This window comes from Aythya ferina (assembly GCF_964211825.1).
Source record: "Aythya ferina genome assembly, chromosome: 5".
NCBI classification, from domain to species: Eukaryota; Metazoa; Chordata; class Aves; order Anseriformes; family Anatidae; genus Aythya; species Aythya ferina.
In genome coordinates, this window is record NC_140301.1 from 52,843,998 (window position 1) to 52,863,975 (window position 19,978).

Sequence of the window (19,978 nt, forward strand, 5' to 3'; positions counted from 1 at the left end):
ATCCTTGTTGAAGTAGGATTGAATTATGAAATTCATCTTATCTGGGTCTGGTCCTTTAGGCTCAGTCTAATCAGTAAAACAGTTTTAATCTCATCTGCAGTCTCCCTGGTAGTCTTCAAGCACGTGTACATCATGGCAAATATCCTGCAAACTTGTCCTGAGCAGTCTGGTTTGTCTGCTGTCATTCAGACATGCCAGCTTGAGCTTCAAAGCGATTTTGCTGTGTTTAAGTTTAGAGGATATTAGATATCAGGAAATATCAGTATCATTGAATTGAAATATAAATAAACATATGGTTTATCTTGACTGTATCTGTCTACTTGCTGAGTGTAGCTGAAAAAGAGCACCCAGATTATCTGATGGACCCTAACATGTAAACTGAGTTTGACATCCTTTCTTTGAGTTAAGGTTTATGAAACACCTGTTGTCACTGAAAGCCAAAAATAGAACTGATAATCAAATCTTTGCATTGTGAGCACATTTCATAAAACTGAATTATTTGTGTAATCTACCCCTTTTAAAAGGAGATCTTAACTTGGACCTGTTCCATCTCATCTCTTTAAAATTTTCTGATTCTTTAGATATTTCAAATCTTTGTTTTATTAGAAAGGGGATACATTTCTACATCATAAAGCTAAATGAATTATTGCCACAGTTCATTTTTTCAGGGTACTTTGCCTCTAGATCTGTATGCAAAGCAGATGCAGTGAAAGAAGAATTAAGATAGAATTTAGGCAAAAGTGGGCTGTACTCTAGTTAGAGACATTAATACTGGTAAATTTTACAGTTTTAATTTTAGAAGTTACATTATCAGATTTCTGATTTTTATATACTACTTTTTTTTTTTTTTTTTTTTTTTTTTTTTGTAAAAGACACCAAACAAAAAAGCTCCTTTAGTAACCTTTTAAAAAATATTACTGAGAAGAATTTGGTATCACCCCAGAGGAGTTGCTGCAGTACATTGGTTAACAAAGTCTAGCGAGCAATTTGTCTTATCTTTGAGTGGATAAATATGTTTGGTCTGGAAGACTGTCACTAGACTGCATTTACGATGCTGACCGTATCTCTACAACATTCGATGAGACATAGCTGAAATTAGATAACTAGCTCAAATCATGAAGTCCTTATACATTGTAAGCAGTTAAATCTAGGTGAGATGAGTCCCATCATGAGACTGGTGCTTGTCTGATACATGCTTTGAGGTATTAGGACTTAAGCAAATTACCACTTTGTTCATAAGTTTTTGGAGTGAAAGAGCATGACAATAATTACCAGTTCTGTTTTTATGATTTTAAAATATTAACATGTGTGCTGTGTTTTGTATGACTAAAATAAGTCTGTTTACTACATGCTCAAGCAAAAATCTAATGGAATATATAGTAAGTGCCTATAAGTTTGCCCTCTGTCTGTCTTGCTTTTTTTAGCCTGGCTGTCCATCCTGATAGGATCACTATAGCCACAGGTCAAGTTGCAGGTACATCTAAGGATGGAAAAGTGAGTAACTCCTTTGCTGACATATAACTGGTTTTATTTCACAGGAATATGTTACCGAGAAGATAAATGCTATATCCTTTTCATGTGGCAGTTAAACTGGTTTAAAATTTTACAACTGAACACAAACAAAATTTAATTTGAGAGTGCCTGTTGCACAATGTCAGATTTATCCTGTTCCATTATCAAGATCAGTCTGGTTTCTGGTTCCATTACTTATAAAGACCAAAGTAATTTGGGAGTTGGTCTCCAAAAGAGACTTGAAAGGATAAGCCTGTAAGGGAGATCTGAGAGTGAAAATGGATGTCGGGAAAAGAGGAGAAGCAAAGGAGATTAAATTGTATGTTACACCCCTTCATTTCTGACCACAGCTACCAAACCCAAAGTACAAATAAAAAAGGTTTTATGTTTTTATGTTGCTGAAAAAAAAAATAAAATATTCTTGCCACCATCAAGACAAGAATAATCGTTTATTATTATCGTTATTATTGTAAAGCTTAGTTGTAAGCTAGGAATTTATTTGAATATAGTATGATGAACCTCACCTCAAAGAGCTGACAAGTGAGAAAAAATGAATACAAGCAGGGGCAGGAAATGAATGAATAAAAAGTTGCTCAGCATAAACGCAGCTGACTTTGTAGCAAAACTATTGCAAAATTTTGGGTAGATGTCAAAAGAATTTTAAGGCAGGATAAAAAAAAAATCCTCAATATGGATAGTATAAGTAAATTAGGAAAACATTATACTGTGCAACTGGATTTTGTTTATCTAAAGATAACTTAGTTGAGTAACATCAAATATTATTTTCTACTGTGTGTTGGAGAAATCTCTGGTACTTTTTTAAAATTCATAAGTGCAATTTTTCATGACTGTATTTGTGAAATAAAACCTGAAAGCTTGATACATATATATGTATATGTACATATGTACGTATATATGTAGAGAATCTTTATATAAATATAGAAATAGATATTTTTTTAGGATAATTTCACAATTTATGAGAGGACGACTGGTTTTTACTTTTTTATATATATATATATATATGTAATAAAAGCTATTTCATTTGAAAAGGCATGGAAACACAGAACTAAAATATGGCCTTCGTTGTTTTCTTGTAAAGTATGAAGACACTATGTTTTTAAACATAGCCATTTTTAAAATAAAACTTAGTAAGCATGTACTTCCTGGGGTTGCCCTCTAGTGGCTTTGAGATGCATTTCTGTCTTCACATTTAACGTGTGGGGCTGTCTGTGTTACACAAGTCAGGAATTGAGAGGAGGAAGGAGGAATCACGTTTTGATGAATTGTTCTTGGGCTATTTGCCTACAGTTTAGAAATTCTTGATCTTTTTTGTACTTGTCGTTTGATGGTGACCAGAATAATTTTGTTCGCTTTACATTGATGGTCCTCAGCGTACCAGTAGGTCTCGTGTTGCAAGGTCATCAATGGTTTTCACTTAATGTTTTTAAGACATTCTTCATTAACTTCAGTGAGCTACCAAAGATCACTGAGACTTGAAATGCTGTGAACTCTAGATACTTAATCCCAGATATTGATCCTAGGCATGGTAATCAGTAAATTATTTGTAGTGTCTCAGTCCTTATACAGTTGGCTCTAGAGAAGTTATGATAGCTTTCATACCTTAAATAGTTTTAAAATGTAATTTGGATCCATTCACTTTTTTTTTTTTTTTTTTCCAATTCTGATATTTTTTGCTGCCATTCTCTCAACTGTTATTTCTGTGTCTATTTTATAGCAATTACCACCACACGTACGTGTTTGGGATTCTGTAACTCTGAATACACTGCATGTCATTGGAATGGGGTTTTTTGACCGAGCCGTCACTTGCATTGCTTTTTCTAAATCTGTAAGTAAAGTAAAAGAGTCATACCAAGAGTGTTTGCCAAACAGGTCTTTGAAGGCTTGCAAATTTAGCTTCAGTGACCAAAGCAAATATCCATGCTTTTTTTTTTTCCCTTTAGCTGCTTCTTTAGTGGAATAAACCTTGTAGCCAGTTGCTTCCAATGGTTTGTAGCCCAGTTGCTTCCAATGGTTTGTCATTATTAAAGTTAGCAATATTTCAGCAGTTTCAGGTCTACCACGTGCAGACCATAACACGCAATTAAGTTCTTCAGGGACAAACAGTTGCAGGAATATGGGTGACAATATTTTAAATGAATTAGAAAAAAGAGGAGTGAATTGAGAGAGCTGGCTCGCTACAAAGGTAAAAGAATGCAGATCAAGGTCGGCTTTGAAGGATAAAATGTGTTATTGCAGAGGATTGCTATTGGCAGATGCTATACAAGAAAGCAAGTGTTTAATGTATTTGCTTTATGCTATGATTTCACAGTCATAGCTTAGCTTGTTTTGAGTATCACTTCCCAATCTATATCAGTGTTGTATTTCTCATTTCAAACAGCCCTGTCTTCAGGCTACTAATTCCTGTTCATTTCACCTCTTGATTTGTGTTGGCACAATTATTTTTGTAGCTGTGCCTGAGATACGTATTGGGACCTAACGCATTAGAAAAACGATCAAGCAAAATTATACATAAACAAAATCAAATAGTTTCTTTGGGTCTTTTTTTCCGCTCTAAAATTGATTTATTTCCAGAAAAGATTCACTCTGTGATAGTGCAAACTTCTGTGTTGGCTCATCTCAAGAGGCAGCAACACGTGGCTGTAGTATGGGTGGCAGGAGAAAGACTGTCAGCAGTGCTGCCAAAAGAAGGCTCATGTATCCACAGGCTCAGCCTGTTCCAGCAAGCTTATCCACAGTCAAAGCTGACATGGTTAATACCAGGAACAACATAAATAAATAAATCATATTTGAATGGGCTGGAAAGCAGTTAGAAGTTACTTGATGGTTTATTCCATTGTACACAGAAGGCTAGGAATGAATCCCCTCCCAAATTAGGAAAAAAAAGGTCTGAAAATTACCTTCTAGAGAGTTGCTACTTGGAAAAAGATCTGGTGATTATTCAGCACTTAACATCACTAGTGAGACCTGTGCTACCAGTCAGCTCCCCTCAGTTCAGGTAGAGTCCCGGTTGGAGTTCCTCCTCTAGTCTCGGGATTCACACCCCAGAGGAAGGGGTATGGAGAGTCTATCTAATATGCTGCATGAAGTAAGACTGAATGAATTAGGGTCATTACGATGAGAAAGACTGATAGAAGATGGATCTATTGTCATAGTTCTATCTATTGTCATAGTTCCATCTTCATCTTTGTCAAGACACATGTCAGGAATAAGTCATTTTTATTTTTTTATAATATTCCCTGATTTTGGTCCACTATTCCTATATGAAGAGTGAAATTGATCCCTGTGTCCATAGTAGATCTGACAAGAAGTAATTGATTAAATTGCAAGAAACAAACTCCATATAATCATGAATGTGCCTTCTTAATAATATGGATAATGTGTGGTTTGCCTTGGGAAGTTGCATCACTGAATTTTTAAAAAGAGATTCATACCTTATTCCTGCCAAAGTCTATTTGTCTACAGTTTGCCAGAGTTCCTTTTTGAGATCCCTTTTTAGCCCTGTTTTTCAGTGGTACTATAAATAATTATATTTCTTGAAGATCTGTGGGATAAGTAGAAGTATAACAATGTAAAAAAATGATTTTAAACTACAGAGGATTATTTAAGTATTTTAGAAACATATAAATACATATCTAATGTTTATTGGGGGATGTATTAATATTTTCCATGTTTTGCTTCAGAATGGAGGAAGTAGCCTGTGTTCAGTGGATGACTCAAATGACCACGTGCTTTCAGTGTGGGACTGGCAGAAAGAAGAAAAGCTGGCAGATGTCAAGGTGTTGCAATAAGATATTTTGTACTACTTATGGACATCTGGATTTCTTGCAATTTCTTGTGACTTTTTAGCATTTCCATTATATAAAAGGCAAAGAACATGAAGAACATGCATGTTTCCTCTTGCTGTTGAGATTATCCTAATAGCTTTTTTCTTTTCTTTTTTTTTTTTCTTCTTCTTTTTTATTTTCCTGTTGTATTCATTCTACAATTTATTAGAAAAGTCTGGGAAATAATGGTAGGACCATGTGCAGAAAAGAAGCACCTTAAACTAAGCTTCATAAAGAATGATTCGTTATCTGATACTAACAAAGTTATCCTTCAAAATTATCTTTAAAAATAGTAATCTTTTTGACTTCAGTCTTTTTTGCTTCAGAATATCCTATCAAAGTATTTCAATCTATGCTATTAAGTGAATGGCTCAAATTTTTTTCTTACATTAGTTGATCAATTTATCTAACTAGAGAACAATTTCATATTGTTTTGTTTTCTTTGATTTTTAAATTTTGATACAATGTTTTTCTTTTTCCTTTCAAGTGCTCTAATGAAGCTGTATTTGCTGCAGATTTTCACCCTACTGATACAAATATAATAGTTACTTGTGGAAAATCACACCTTTATTTTTGGACACTAGAAGGGAATTCCCTTATTAAAAAGCAAGGATTATTTGAGGTAAAATAACATGTTTCTTTAGTTTTGTGTTTATAGTAATGGTACAGTCATACAGTAGTAAGAGTTAATAAAGTTTGAGGAAATCAAAGCAACATAATCATGTTGCTTTGAAATTTGAAATTTTATAGAACCTTAGATAGCATTCATGGTATGGCACAGAGACTTTTGAATGGGCTGTCATCACAATGAAGTTTTGGAGTGCAGTTATCGTTCTGTTCCTTGCATTCCTCTTCCTATATTCTTTATAGTTCCCTACTCTAACAAAATAAAAATACCTTAAAACTCCTTATGCTTCCTTTAAATTACAAAAAAAAAAAAACAACGTGGCATATGCCTTTTAAAAAAAATATTTTGTCAAAGGAAAGACAAAACCTCCTCTAGTTCGGTTATAAATTACATGACTGAGTATTCTTTCCTTTACCTCTGTTCTGCTCAGATACCTAGACTTATGTAATTGAAATACAGACTGAGCTGGACACTATCTGTTAAATATTTTCATTTCAAGGCCTTGATTTGGTTTTGTTCTTAAATACAGACTAAGCTTTACAGCAGTGGCATGCACAAATGAGGGGTGTCGCAATGACTGCAGATAACTACAGTAGGGCCAATTTAACTGCTTGCAGAGTTGTGACTTGCAAGTATAGTCAAAACAACTATTTTGCAATGTCAATTTATGTACTTTGTGTGAAATAAGGTCGAGATGCAGAGATAAAGCATTTAAATTTTGTTAGTTTTTATTTTTCATTTTTATTTTTAACTTCTAGGCTACTTGGACAGATTTCTGCCTCTGTTATGGTTCTGTTGTTCATTTTGGTTTTTGCAAATGTAAAGCTCTGGTGGCCCTAGTTTAATAACAGTTCCTTGTTTGAGGAAGAAAAGAGGCCATACAAACTAGTAGTCAACAAACTTTGTAAATCATGTCCTTAAACACTACTAGCTAGTGATTTTTTTTGTCCTCTTATCCTTTTCACCAATTGTTGCTGTCAGTAACTTAAACGCAGGGTCTCAAAGCAACGTTTCCATTAGTGAACCTTAGCCTTCTTTCAAGAGACGATTTCTGGATTTTTACACTGCAGATTGACTTTCCCATTATATGTTTTCTCCTAGAAACCGTAGAGTTAAAAACTCTATTAATATAGAATTTACTTGCATCTTCGGCCATTTTAAATACTTAAAGCTTTTGGGATGAGGAGGGAGTTGGGGGATTCAGTTTGTGTCAGAACATTCCTGGTCTTGTGTTAAAAGCTGGCATGCCTTCTCACTCCCTGCAGGAATGTATCCATAACTTGTAGTTAAAGTGTGTAGTTTTGGGACACCAAGCTCAACTGGTACATCTTTTGCCTTTGCACAAAGTAGCAGTTTAGACTGTGGTAATGTATTTAACTCTTGTGAAGACGATTAAGTAGTAACAGAATTGTGTTAGACTACATTAAAATACTGAAACGCATACAGCTAAAATGACTGGGTTTTGCTGTGACTGTGTATTTTTCATAACTGTGCAGAAACAAGAGAAGCCAAAGTTTGTCCTGTGTGTGACCTTTTCTGAAAATGGTGATACTATTACAGGAGACTCAAGTGGAAACATTTTGGTTTGGGGGAAAGGTAAGACAAGATTGAAGCTAATAGTGATTCTTTATTGTAAAAGACTGGATTTTACATAAACATAATCTCATTTTAAGAAGAAAAGATTTTGTTTATTTTGAGTTCTTTTCTGAAACCAATTCAGTCTGAATTCTCTACCAGCTCTTAAAAAACATAGAATGGCTTGGGTTGGAAGGGAACTCAAAGATCATCTAGTTCCAACATACACCTGACTGCCATAGCACAAAGTTGTATAGAATGTGTTCCCTGTGAGTGGTGAATCATGGAGCAGTGCTAGCAATCATGGATTTTACTGGTAATAAGTAATTGAAGGAGAAGTTCGTTTCCTTAATTAAGGTGACAGCAAGAAACACAGTTAACCGAAGTGATGATCTCAAATCTCTTATATCATCACTCAGTGCAGTGTTGGCAAAAATTATGCCTATTGATATATACTTTAAAAAAGACAACAGATAGCTTTGTTTGTTTCCTTAGGGAGCCAAGTTAAATATATGCAGGTTTAATTGAATTCCTCAGTTTTATTTCAAAAGAACAGATGGATAGGACAAACTTCTTAAAAAGCATTTTCTAGTAAGGAAAGACTATGTTAGGCAGCAGAAGATAATTTCCTGCCGGAAGGCAAACAGCAACAACATCTTAAACGTTTAGTTAGTATGTGAGGTGCCATGCATAGAAATAAGGAGAATCCCCTAAAGGAGGCCTTATTAGTATAAAAGAAAAGGATATGGACAAGAGCTTCGTGTTTACTCTGTGCCTTCTCCCAGGATACTCAAGATGAAGGACAGAAGACCTGGGAGCAACATGGTGAATCAGTTACACAGCTGGACCTTACTGAGCTGTGTTTATAGACTTTTTTCATCTGAAGACTACCAGCTACTAAAACTGTTAGTTTTCTGTTTGTGCTTTTGAGCAATCGGTATATATGACGTTGCTGTGGAAAGGGATGGGTATCATTTTTATACCTCAGCTTCTCTTTTATTCTTCATTTCTTTTTTCCTTTGATATTTTAAAGCAAGATACTTGAACACATTTTCTTCCAAATAAAGTTTAGAAATTGCATAGTATCATCTCCTTCCTGTTCTTGGTTGTTATTTTGGACTGCCAACAAACAAGGGAGACAGTGGCAGCTGCTGGCATGGCAGGGTCAGTGCAGTGCTCAGATGCTGGTTTGCCTTTGTGCCAGTAGACTTATTTCTGCTTCAACTGCAAGCGGTCTTTCCCTGTTTCCCAGAAACAAAGGACAGTTATTTGTATGCTGCAAGATCTCCTCACCTCTAGTGGTTCTTTTCAGATGGGAACAAAAGTCCATTCTTGATATTCTATTTTATTACAGATTATTTTCTGTGTTTTCACTATTTTTGATTTAGAGCTGCATGTTCAGGTGAGGGCTGCTTCCACCATTTCAGAGAACCCTTAGCAAGAAGTTCTCTGAACTGAAAACATTCATAACTGACATACATATCTGTAGATGTGGCTAGAAGCAAATGTGACTCTATAATGGAAAAAGCATTTTGTCTTCCTAATTTGCATCAGCCCCTCACTTGTGCTAAAGTTAGCCAGGTTTTGATGCAAAGTGCATGTTTAAGTAACGGGAATCACCAACAATAGCTTCTTTGTATTTTGCAATTGTAATGGGTATCAAATTTGAGATATTCAATCTAATGTAGCTGGTTTGAACATGTTTTAAGACTAAGAAGGTGCTCGAAGACACTAAGCTCATTAATAAAGAGGTACAAGCTCTTTTGGGACATGATTCAGCATCTTCTGCCAGACCAGAAAGGACTTCTAACATAGACTTCAGGACAAGTTAGGTGTCTGATGGCTGTGGAACATCCTTGGAGGATACCAAGTGGTTGGGTTATGTTTTTTTTTGTTTGTTTGTTTGTTTTTTGTTTTTTTTTTTTTTAATAACATGCATAGTTCAAGTGTGATGACATCACGCTGCAGTTCAAGTGTGATATCAAAGAGTTTAGCTTAAATCCCCATAAAAGGTTTAAATGAACCTGTTTTACTTGATGTTTGAATTTGACTAAGAGAATATGTATACTTTTCATTTCTGAGATGAGGGCAATATGGTTTTGAGATGAAGGGGGAATATGTTTTTGAGATGGCCTGATGTGTTCTCATTTTGTGGGTCTGAGCATTTTGGTGCAACACTATTCCCACCATTAGCGCTGTTTAGACATAATCCTTGGGAAGTAGAGAAATGGACAAAAGAACAAAGCTGGGGTAAAAGGACTCATTAAGCTGAGTATTTCACTAGTAGATCTGTTCTCCTTATATCCAGGTACCAATAGAATAAGCCACGCAGTTCAAGGGGCACATGAAGGCGGAATATTTGCACTCTGTATGCTGCGAGATGGCACATTAGTATCAGGAGGTGGAAAAGACCGAAAGCTAATATCTTGGAATGGAAATTACCAAAAACTTCACAAAACTGAGGTGATATCACCTATCTTTAAATTTCCTCTGCCACTCAAAGTGAAATTTTAACTGTCTTCTGAAGAAATCTTTTAAAATCTTTTTCTTTCCTTATGGATATACATTCTTTCAAAAAACGAATCAATGGTGAAATGTCATATTCTGTGATAATGAGCCTGTGAGAGTCTGAGAGCCTGTTTATTAAAATCTGTTCATACACTGACATTCCTTCGTATTTTAAATATTACATTTTCTTTTGAATTTTTTATTGGGGACTAGCACTGAATTTTTCAAAACCTAGTTTGCGATTAAAGAAATATACCTTGCAAAAAAAGTACTAGCAATAAAAAGCCTGACACTGAATGGAAATGCTTAATCAAATATCATGGTCAGAAGTAAAATACAATTGAGTGAACATTGCATGAAGGAACCATTTCTGTTGAAATATGTTGTTTATCTGTACAAATGTAATGTTCCACTGATAAGGATTGTCTGATGCAAGTTGTTCCAAACTCGTGGAAGTCAAGGATGTATATTCGCCCATTTTATTTCTTCTCTGTGCAACACATTAAAATGCAATTGCTAAATGCCTTAAAAAAAAAAAAAAAAAAAAAAAAAAGTCATGCTTGACAAATCAGTTTGTATTCTCACTTTTCTATCTGTTTGTCTGTTATGAACACAGATTCCAGAACAGTTTGGCCCAATAAGAACGGTAGCTGAGGGAAAAGGTGACGTCGTGCTAATAGGGACTACTAGAAACTTCGTCCTACAAGGCACACTATCAGGAGATTTTTTCCCTATTACCCAGGTAAGCTATTGCCTTTCAAGAAAGTTTGTGTGTCATAGCAAAAAAGGTAGAGGTCAAACTTAAGTACTGCAATAACAGATTAATTCATATTTCTGATACTTTTGGCAACAAATAACATGCTTATTAGCATCTATCCAAAACAACATATTTCTCTAATGCTTTAATACATAGTTGGGACGTTTTAATCCTGTTTAAAAATATTTTGATGTTATTGTCCTCCTTGTTAAGAAACATTTCTGTTCATGCAGGGTCACACTGATGAGCTTTGGGGACTAGCAGTCCATTCCTCTAAACCTCAGTTCTTCACTTGTGGGCATGACAAACACATTACCCTCTGGGATGCTACTACTCATCATCCTATCTGGAACAAGATTATAGAGGTATAAATTTATAAACACAAGTCTACTCCTCTAACAGAACTTCTCAATTTGTGATTTAAATATAATTACTAACAAAGTACCTTAAAATACTAACTTGAAGGAGAAGAAACACGTAACGTTTTTTTTTTCTTAAAGTGGGCATAACGTTGCTATAAACGAAAAAATTAAGGCCTAGATTATATTGATATATGTGCTGCATTGTGTAGAAGTATACAGTGCTGTTGACTTTCATAATTTTTATTTTACCAGGAGCAGAAGAAGAAATATAAAGTTAGGAAGTATTTATCATTTAAAAGTAGTTCTGATCAGGATTACTGTTACAGTCCTGAGAATGGTAATAGTCAAACTTCATAAGGACAATAATTTTTGTGACATTTTTAAGCCTTTATTTGTCTTCTATATGTTGTTAGGATTTTTAATACGTTCTATCCATGAAAGAACATGTATGTTTTAGAATTTAATTTCATCTCTCTGGTATGAAACTCCATGTTTAGGTATGGAAGGAATACAAGTGAAGGCTCAGTTTTGTGCTGTACTTAAGCACTCATTTGTTCATTTGCAAACTCCTGCTGGCTTTGTGATAACGATGCATTACTATATGCATCTGCAGGAACTGATTTTTAGAGTGTCTCTATTGTGACATGCCACTATTTTTTTCCCCAAGCAGTCTTTTATTCACATTTTTTTCAAAACTCCCAATTATGCAACTTTTTTCATAAAAAAGATTGCTAATTACTCAGGCCTGTGTAACATTTTATGTTAAAGCTAGTATTGATAAGACTTGCTGAATGCAACACATCTGCAGTAATTGCAAGCCATTACACCAAGTTGAAACAGTCTGAACAGAGTAGCGTTTGCCATACTGTCTCTCATAGTATCCTGTGCCAGTTGTATACACTTGTTAAATCACACTTGCTTGATGAATGTGGAAAAGGGAGTTTATTCTGTCTAACAAACGTCATATGTTCTAAGATCTATATTTTTGTTGACAAGAGAATCTTCTAAATTAATTGAAGAGACTGACTCAGTTTAGGAAACTGCTTTACTTAACTTTATCCTTTTGAAAAAGTTTAATTGCAATAGCAGGAGGTCCATTAAACTACATTTAGATTTTTTTTCCTTTCCAAGTACACACTGCTTCGTTAAGACGTTATCAGTCTTGAAAATATTCTCCTTATTCACCACTTGGAATGTCTGAGACAGTGTTTTGTAGATCACTGACTGCTTATCTAGAGTAAATAAGTCATTTCGCATTAACCCGTTTTTGTGATGAGAATCTATGTAAAATCCTTGTAATATAGTTATAAGTAGAGGTTACTGCTAAGATGAAATTTGCTGTTTGAACCTCTGGCTTAATAAAGAAAATATCTTTTCTGAGGAAAAAACAAAAACAAACAAACAAACAAAAAAAAAACGATTTTTTTTAATGGAGTTAGTAACTTTGAAATTATTCACTTGCTTAAACTAATGAGGATATACCTCACACCAAGCCACTAGGGGAAGTAATTACAAATTGATAAAAATGTAAACAGATTTACTAAGATGGCTACGATATGATACTGCTCTGGAATATAGAAAATCCAGGATATAAGCATTTTTGCAAGATGTGTTACTCATTTTTTTTTGCTTACGCTTTAAAATTATTTTTGGCAGGTGTCAGAAAGAAATAAGCTGCTTATTTTGAGACTTTCTCCTATTGCCTAAGGGTTCTGGAGCTCATTCTTTTTAACTGTAGAGGCTATTAGAAAGAAAATACTTGGTTTTTTTTTAGGCATAAGTTTAAATGACAAGAACACTACAATACTACAATTCTACTTATGTCTCCAGAATAATATACTATACAAAGTAAGATGTTTTAAAATTGCATATCAAAATAACAAACTCAGTTCATGCCCTTAGTCTCCTATTAAGCTCCAACTTGCAGATGCTGAAAGTCTTTTGGTGTGGGCAGAAGTTAGGTTTTACCCCACTATGCAGTGATACATACCTTTGTCGAAAGGACAAGCAAGTACATCTTTAGACAGTAGGCAAACTGCAGCTTTAGTACTTAATTCTTAGGTCAACTCTAATTTAACAAGTTATTTTTATCTCTTGTTTGTGATTTGATGAGAAGTTGCCTTTGCCTAATTTTCTAATGAAAGCATTTGACTAATTATTTTTAGATAAGATAGAGAAGAAAACAGTAGCCTTATATAGAGGGAAAAATCCATTGGGCAATATTTCAATCAGTTAAAAATGTGTGATTTTTTTCCCCCTTAAGTTTGTATTTGAAAACCACTAGAGAGGGTTACTGTGGTCTTGCAGAAGATAACTAAAATGTGTTTTTGTTATAACTTGGATTGCTAAAAATGTGTGTTTTCTTCTAAAACATTTTAGGATCCAGCACAGTCTTCAGGTTTTCATCCTTCAGCATCTGTTGTTGCAGTAGGAACGCTAACTGGAAGGTAAGATGCACAGAGATGCACATTGGGCACCAACACACAATACATTTTCCAGCTCACCACATTCAAGTAAATGTTCTTGTTTTGCAGATATGTGATGTGTGTTCATCCCATATTTAATTGAATTGGATTAGAGAATGACATTTTTTTGTATTCCCATAATTCCTAGAAATTCTGGTCTTGGACCGGTACCCTGTGTTTGTTGAGTATTGTGTGGACATAGGATGAAGAGAAGACTTCTGCCCTGGGGCAGTGACAGTCTAAGATCAGTGACAGTCTAAGATCAGTGCTAGGAGGTGGGTTTTGACAGGACAGGAAGTCTAGCTGAGTGTTAGGCTGTGGACAGAAGGGGTTCTCATGACATCAGTGACCCAGATATTAAATCTTTGTTTCCATCGTGGCAAAGGAGAGTTTAACAGAGGAGTCTGAGATAAAGAATTAACTTTATAGATGTATATACAGAGAGCTTCCCTGAGGCCTGAAAAGCTGTGTAGAAGAAATCACATAGAAAAAGGTTGCTCATTCTAAATTTAACAAGGGGCTTATTATGTCTAATGCAGTAATATCTAGAAGCTTTAACAAAATTTTAGCAAATGTCCCACTGCTAGACATAGTGTTAAAATACATATTACGACATTTGTTCTGCCTGAAGAGTGTAATAGACAAGGCAGGAAAAAAAAACAGCGTGAAAAATAGTTTCTGCCTTTTACAGAGAAGATGGATCCCTTGGTTACATGCTGGATCAGTGCAGACCGTTGGTTTAACCTTGATTGTCTACCATAATTTCATCCTTTCCTGTAATGTCACTTGAGGGCAGACTTTGCCGTTAGTGCTGAAAGCAGTTGCACTCAACTGAAAATGCATAGAATGCTTATAGGTCATGAGCCAAGATTCTGTGATATTTTTTATGGTCCCATGTTTTTTTTTTTTTCTGCTCTTGGACATAATATAAATATCAATTTAAATGTTAGTATAGCATATGGCTGTCTTGAAGGAGAAGGGTCACTATATATAATTCTTCCTTTATTCTAATGCATGACACATAGTAAAACAATAAAATCTGAGGATTAACATCAGGGTCAATGCCTGATAGTTATTCTGGTTAAAAAAAACACTGGAAAGAAACTTTCCTGTTAAAATAAAAAATAAAGAAAATGAGTAGCAGTTGCTGTTTTTCTTTTTCTAGTGTAAAACTTATGCTATTTTGACAGAAGAAAAGTTGGTCAAGATTACAGTAGATTTAAATTCCTTATGGAATGATTTATTGGCCTCTTTCTGTATTTACAACAGGTGGTTTGTGTTTGACACAGAAACAAAAGACTTGGTCACTGTACACACAGATGGAAATGAGCAGCTGTCTGTAATGCGTTACTCGCCAGGTTTGAGAGTGTTTATTTACTTTTTAAAAAAAAAAAAAAAAAAAAATTTGAATTTTCTTAATTAAGTTTGGGGTTTGCTTCTACAATAATTTCCCACTTGAACTACTTAAATTGAAAAATAAATACACTGTGAAACACTGGCAACACAGTATGTGATGTATTAAGCTCTAGGTCCCACTGCCTCAGCTCCACCAACCCCTATTTGTCATGGTATCACTGGGAAGAAAAAAACAAACACAATTTAACTGTGCAGGTTTTTGCAATCAGATTAGTCCTAAATGGATAGTTGATGCTTCCAGAAGTGCCATGTGTTAACAGTGATGCTTTCTATATAAACTTGCTCTATTATAATCTTGAAACATATATCAAATGCAACTGACAAAGGGAAAAAAAAAAAATCACCTTTTTTCTCCTTTTCAAACCTTTAAGAACAGTTTCTTCATGGTACTAACTTTTCAAAATTAATCTAAGTTCTTCCTTACTGGAATAATTAAAGTTGACTTTTGCATTTATAGATGGAAACTTCTTGGCAATAGGTTCCCACGACAACTGTATTTATATATATGGCGTTAATGAAAATGGAAGAAAGTACACTAGAATTGGCAAATGTTCGGTAAGTAATCTTTTTTTTTTTTTTTTTTTTTCAATAATAACAACTTAAGTATGTTTTGCAGCACTGTATTAATGTGGTCACATTGAGAGATGCTAGTTAATGTTATATTTTTCTCATCATAGGGTCATTCCAGCTTTATTACTCATCTGGATTGGTCTGTTAACTCGCAGTATCTTGTGTCTAATTCAGGAGATTATGAAATCCTATACTGTGAGTAAAAATTATATTTACTCATTTTGTACAAAGTTCAGGCAGTCTAATTCAGATTTAAAATTTAAATGAGACCATATAACTGCCAAGATAGACCATATGTTTTAATTCATCTGCTGCAATCAAAATCTATACAATTTGAGAATTAAAGATGTTATGCTTTTTTTTCTTCTTTTGTAGGGATCCCATCAGCTTGTAAACAAGTAGTGAGTGTTGAAACAACTAGAGATATAGAATGGGCCACTTACACCTGTACTTTAGGATTCCATGTTTTTGGTAAGCATTTTTCCTCATAGAAGCTTTTATCACTTGTTATTCACAAATACTGTGAATGCCAATTTTTTCTTATGAAACATGACTATTCACATTTCAGGGGAAAACACAGAACTTCTGTTATGCCATTCTTATTACAATCTGTCCTCTTATTTCAATCCAGAAAGACTCTGATTTAATATTCCTGCTAGCTTCAAGTATAAATTTTAAATTACAACACAAGGGAAGAAAAGGAAGAAATTGCAGACTGTCCTTTCTGTCACACTAGTGTTGCTGCTTGTCTCTTTCAATTTAATGTTCCATTTCTACAGAATTATCATTTATCTACGCAGCTACTGGGCCAAATCCCCTTATCGGAACCAATTTCCTTTGCACTGGTTACTATGCAAGCACAAGAGATGACGGTCCTGTCATTAAGTACTTGAGTGCAACTTGATGCCAATTTGATGGAATATATAACAAGTGAATGAGATGAAAGGAATACAAGGGAAAAGAAGTAAAAATCTAACAAAATCACGATAGTTTTTTTTTCCATGAGACTTCTACAGTTTTGAAGGAGCTGCTTTCCGTAGCATGCTCAAAAGTTTTGTATTTATTCAACAACATGTGCAGAATTAACAGATCATTATGAAAACTGAATACAAGAGCCTTCAAGTTCTTGAATCCTTAAGATAAAATAAGAAGTCGTCATAGACATTCAAAGAGTCTGTTCTAGTGTAAGCAGGGAAGATTTTCTCCCATGTTTCTAGTAGAATAGATGCAATAGTGTGTTTGAAAGCAGCCAGAAAGGACGTGTTTTTGCAGCCTAAAAGATGGGATGGCAGTAGCAATACGCTAGGAAGAAACATTCAAATTTTTTAATATTTAACCAACAGGCAGTGCTTGGCTATCACAACACCACAGATTTAGTTAAAGGAGGAAGTCCTATGAGACTGGCTATGTTTCTCATATGAGAGATGAAGGCCCTAATAGAACTAATAATATATTCAAGTCCTCAGTGCCTGAGATTTGAGTGTATGTGACAAAAAGTTACAAAGTCTTTGTATTTAGCATCAAAGGTTCACATACTCTGAAATGATGTATACTTCGAATCAGTATTCCTTTATAAATTAGATTCATGGAAAATACAGTACTAGTAGAATATGGGGCTGCTTTTGGTGCATAGACAATCATAACATAGGGTGTCACAGCTGAGAGGTTTCCCCCCCTTCCTTCCCCCATGCAGCATGTCAGCTTTAGGAGCATCCTGTGGAACTAAATGTCCTGCTGGGCCAATGAGGCACCTCTGGAAACATCACAGACACTTTTATGCTTAGTCCTCCATGCTGAACAGGTTTATTGTAAGCTATATATTGTTGCTAAAGCAACAAGTATGTGGAATAAATAAAAGTAGCTAGTAGTTTGAATAATTACCACAGTTACTATTTTAGTGATGTAATAGAGATTGTGAAGAGGTTAGTCAAAATTTTAAAGGGTATAATTTATTCAGAGAGGATATGTAATGCAAAAAAAGACACAAACTACAGTACCATGAATACTGAGGATTGATAGATACACAGGTTCAGACTGGGGAAGTTATAAAGATAATGCTTTATAATTATTGATGAAAAAATGAATATTAATGATAGCAGGGTTATACTGTTGTCCATCCTTCCAAAAAGATCAAATGAATTAAATTTTTAATAGGTAGCAGAATCAGTAAAAGCAAAGAACTGCTGAGGATGTGAGATTTTTATTCTTCCAAATGAGTTGCAGTACACTGGCTAGCTAGCAAGTTCTCTGAATTTTCTTCACATAGAAAATAGATAAGCACTTGGAGGGGACTCTCTTCCAGATTTCTTTCTGCGGAGGTACAAAGAACTGAAAAATGTGAATGTGTCTTGTGTAGGAATGACTGTGGAATCAGGGAGGTCATGAGCCTTACTACAGGAAGGAGAGGAGCAACAAAATGAAAATAATGGACTTCAGCAAGGCAAACTTTCTGTTTGGGAAGATTTTAAATTGGTTATAATAACAAACTGAAGAAGCTCATAAATTATAAACTGGAAGCCAGTCTATAATGTTCGAAGTCACTGTTCTTCCGTACATTGTGGTCTCAGAGCAGCCACGGTTTTTAAGTGTTTGCTGGGGTTGCCTCCCTGTCCATAAGAGAATCAATCACATCATCAAGGGCATGAGGCATCTAGAGTATTCATTTTTCAGTAACTACTCACTACTGAAGCTAGGGATATTTTCTCCCTCAGGTAAAACCACATAAAAATCCCAAATAGTATGTGTAGCATTCACAGCTGAGCGTAATCAATGCAAGGTGGAAAATGAGCACTGATCTGTTGAACACCTGTCTTCAAGCATGGGAGCAGATTAATCAGCCTGGAAATGCATAGAGATGATTGAACTGAAAATCAGCAGCATGTAAGGAAATGTGTTCTATGGTGGATATTTGTGATACAGGCACATATAAATGTGAAGGACGAATGACCATAAAATGCTTCCTGATCTGTGTGCTCTTGCAAAGAGCCATGGTCTGCTGGATACACAGCCATGGCATCAGGTCACATTACATGCCCGGTTTTGGAAAAATTAGTCTTTGAGGTAAAGGGCAGGAGTAGAAGACATGTAAGACAATGTGAAAAGCCTGAATGCATTGCAAGCAAAGCAGAGCTGAGATCAGTTGGGCTCAAAAGTGTCTAGAAGGCTTTACACTGAATATTATTTTTGTTTGAATATTTTTATTAATAGCATGGATGATAAATCAGTGCATATAATTCATAGGAGGCATGAAGGTGCAGGATTAGAAAATTGTCTGAAGTAACAGAGGAAATACATGAAACAAGGAGGCAATTCAGTAGAGACAAAGAGAAGGTTATATACCTGAAGAGTAGAAGCCAGTTGTACAAATACAGAAGAGAGGATAGCAGGCCAGAGAGCACAGAAAGATCAGATTACTCTTGCATACAAACTGAACATGAATCAACACTATTATGTAGTTAATAAGAAAAGGCAGATGCATTAGAGGGATACATAATGAAAAGGACGCCATGCAAAATGTGAGGCAATCATCCTTTGTCAGTATCTGCTCCAGTAACAGCTGGAATGCTGCTGCTGGGTTTTGCATATTGACCAACAGATAATGTAGTCCCAGCGCTAACAGGAATAATTGCACATCTGAATATTGTTCTGTGAGAAGAGATGTAATGAATGAATTTTAGAGAAAGAAGAAGAAAAGGGCATGGCATCAATTTTCAAACAGGAGAATGGAAATGGTTGCTTTTTCCATGTCTGCAGAGGAGTGGAGGGGCAAGAGGAAGAATGTTGGCTAATTTTTCAGCAAAGGTGATTCAGCTACTAGAAAAACTGACAATGGGGCACTGGAATCATTCTGAAAGAGTATGGAATCTCAAAGCAAACATGCTGATATAATTCCTTACCTTTTTTAAAACGGCAATCTTGTTCCTTAAACCATTTCCTTTAGGGGTTATCTCCAGCTTGTCATATTTACATCTTGAGAAGACTCATGTCTGGTTTTCAGCTAACATTTGATGTTTATACAGCCTGCTTTTTGTCAAAGCAGTTACTTAAAACAGCTTTTCTATGTCTTTTCATTTTCAGTATTCATAATTTCATGAGTAGCAATTCTTGCATTTCTTCTTTGCACATTCATTTTCGTTCTTCCCAGCCTCTCTTTTAACATCCCCAGCCTAGCAAAGAGGGGTTTCCGCACAGGTCAGGCGAGTTACTGGCAGTCCGCAAATCAATACCGTGTTTCATTTTATTTACAGTAACTTGTACCTCCTTAAAATCACTGGCAGAAAGACATAAAGTCACTTCCTTTTAGTGCTTTTGAGCTTCTGGGGAATGATTCAAAGACTATA

At 35.1% G+C, this 19,978-nt stretch overlaps 1 protein-coding gene across 7 annotated transcripts in view; it reads left to right on the forward strand.

Annotated features, from left to right (window-relative positions):
- EML1 (EMAP like 1) overlaps positions 1-19,978 on the forward strand; it is a 121,910-nt gene that overhangs the window by 98,869 nt on the left and 3,063 nt on the right. For all 7 annotated transcript variants that reach the window (XM_084520724.1, XM_084520727.1, XM_084520728.1 and 4 more), the window contains 13 exons: positions 1,425-1,494; positions 3,248-3,358; positions 5,214-5,309; positions 5,845-5,979; positions 7,482-7,581; positions 9,869-10,023; positions 10,685-10,810; positions 11,059-11,190; positions 13,567-13,634; positions 14,922-15,010; positions 15,526-15,623; positions 15,746-15,833; positions 16,014-16,109. In XM_084520724.1, the coding sequence (XP_084376850.1) occupies positions 1,425-1,494; positions 3,248-3,358; positions 5,214-5,309; positions 5,845-5,979; positions 7,482-7,581; positions 9,869-10,023; positions 10,685-10,810; positions 11,059-11,190; positions 13,567-13,634; positions 14,922-15,010; positions 15,526-15,623; positions 15,746-15,833; positions 16,014-16,109 (1,364 nt within the window). The remainder of the gene's footprint in view (positions 1-1,424; positions 1,495-3,247; positions 3,359-5,213; positions 5,310-5,844; positions 5,980-7,481; positions 7,582-9,868; positions 10,024-10,684; positions 10,811-11,058; positions 11,191-13,566; positions 13,635-14,921; positions 15,011-15,525; positions 15,624-15,745; positions 15,834-16,013; positions 16,110-19,978) is intronic.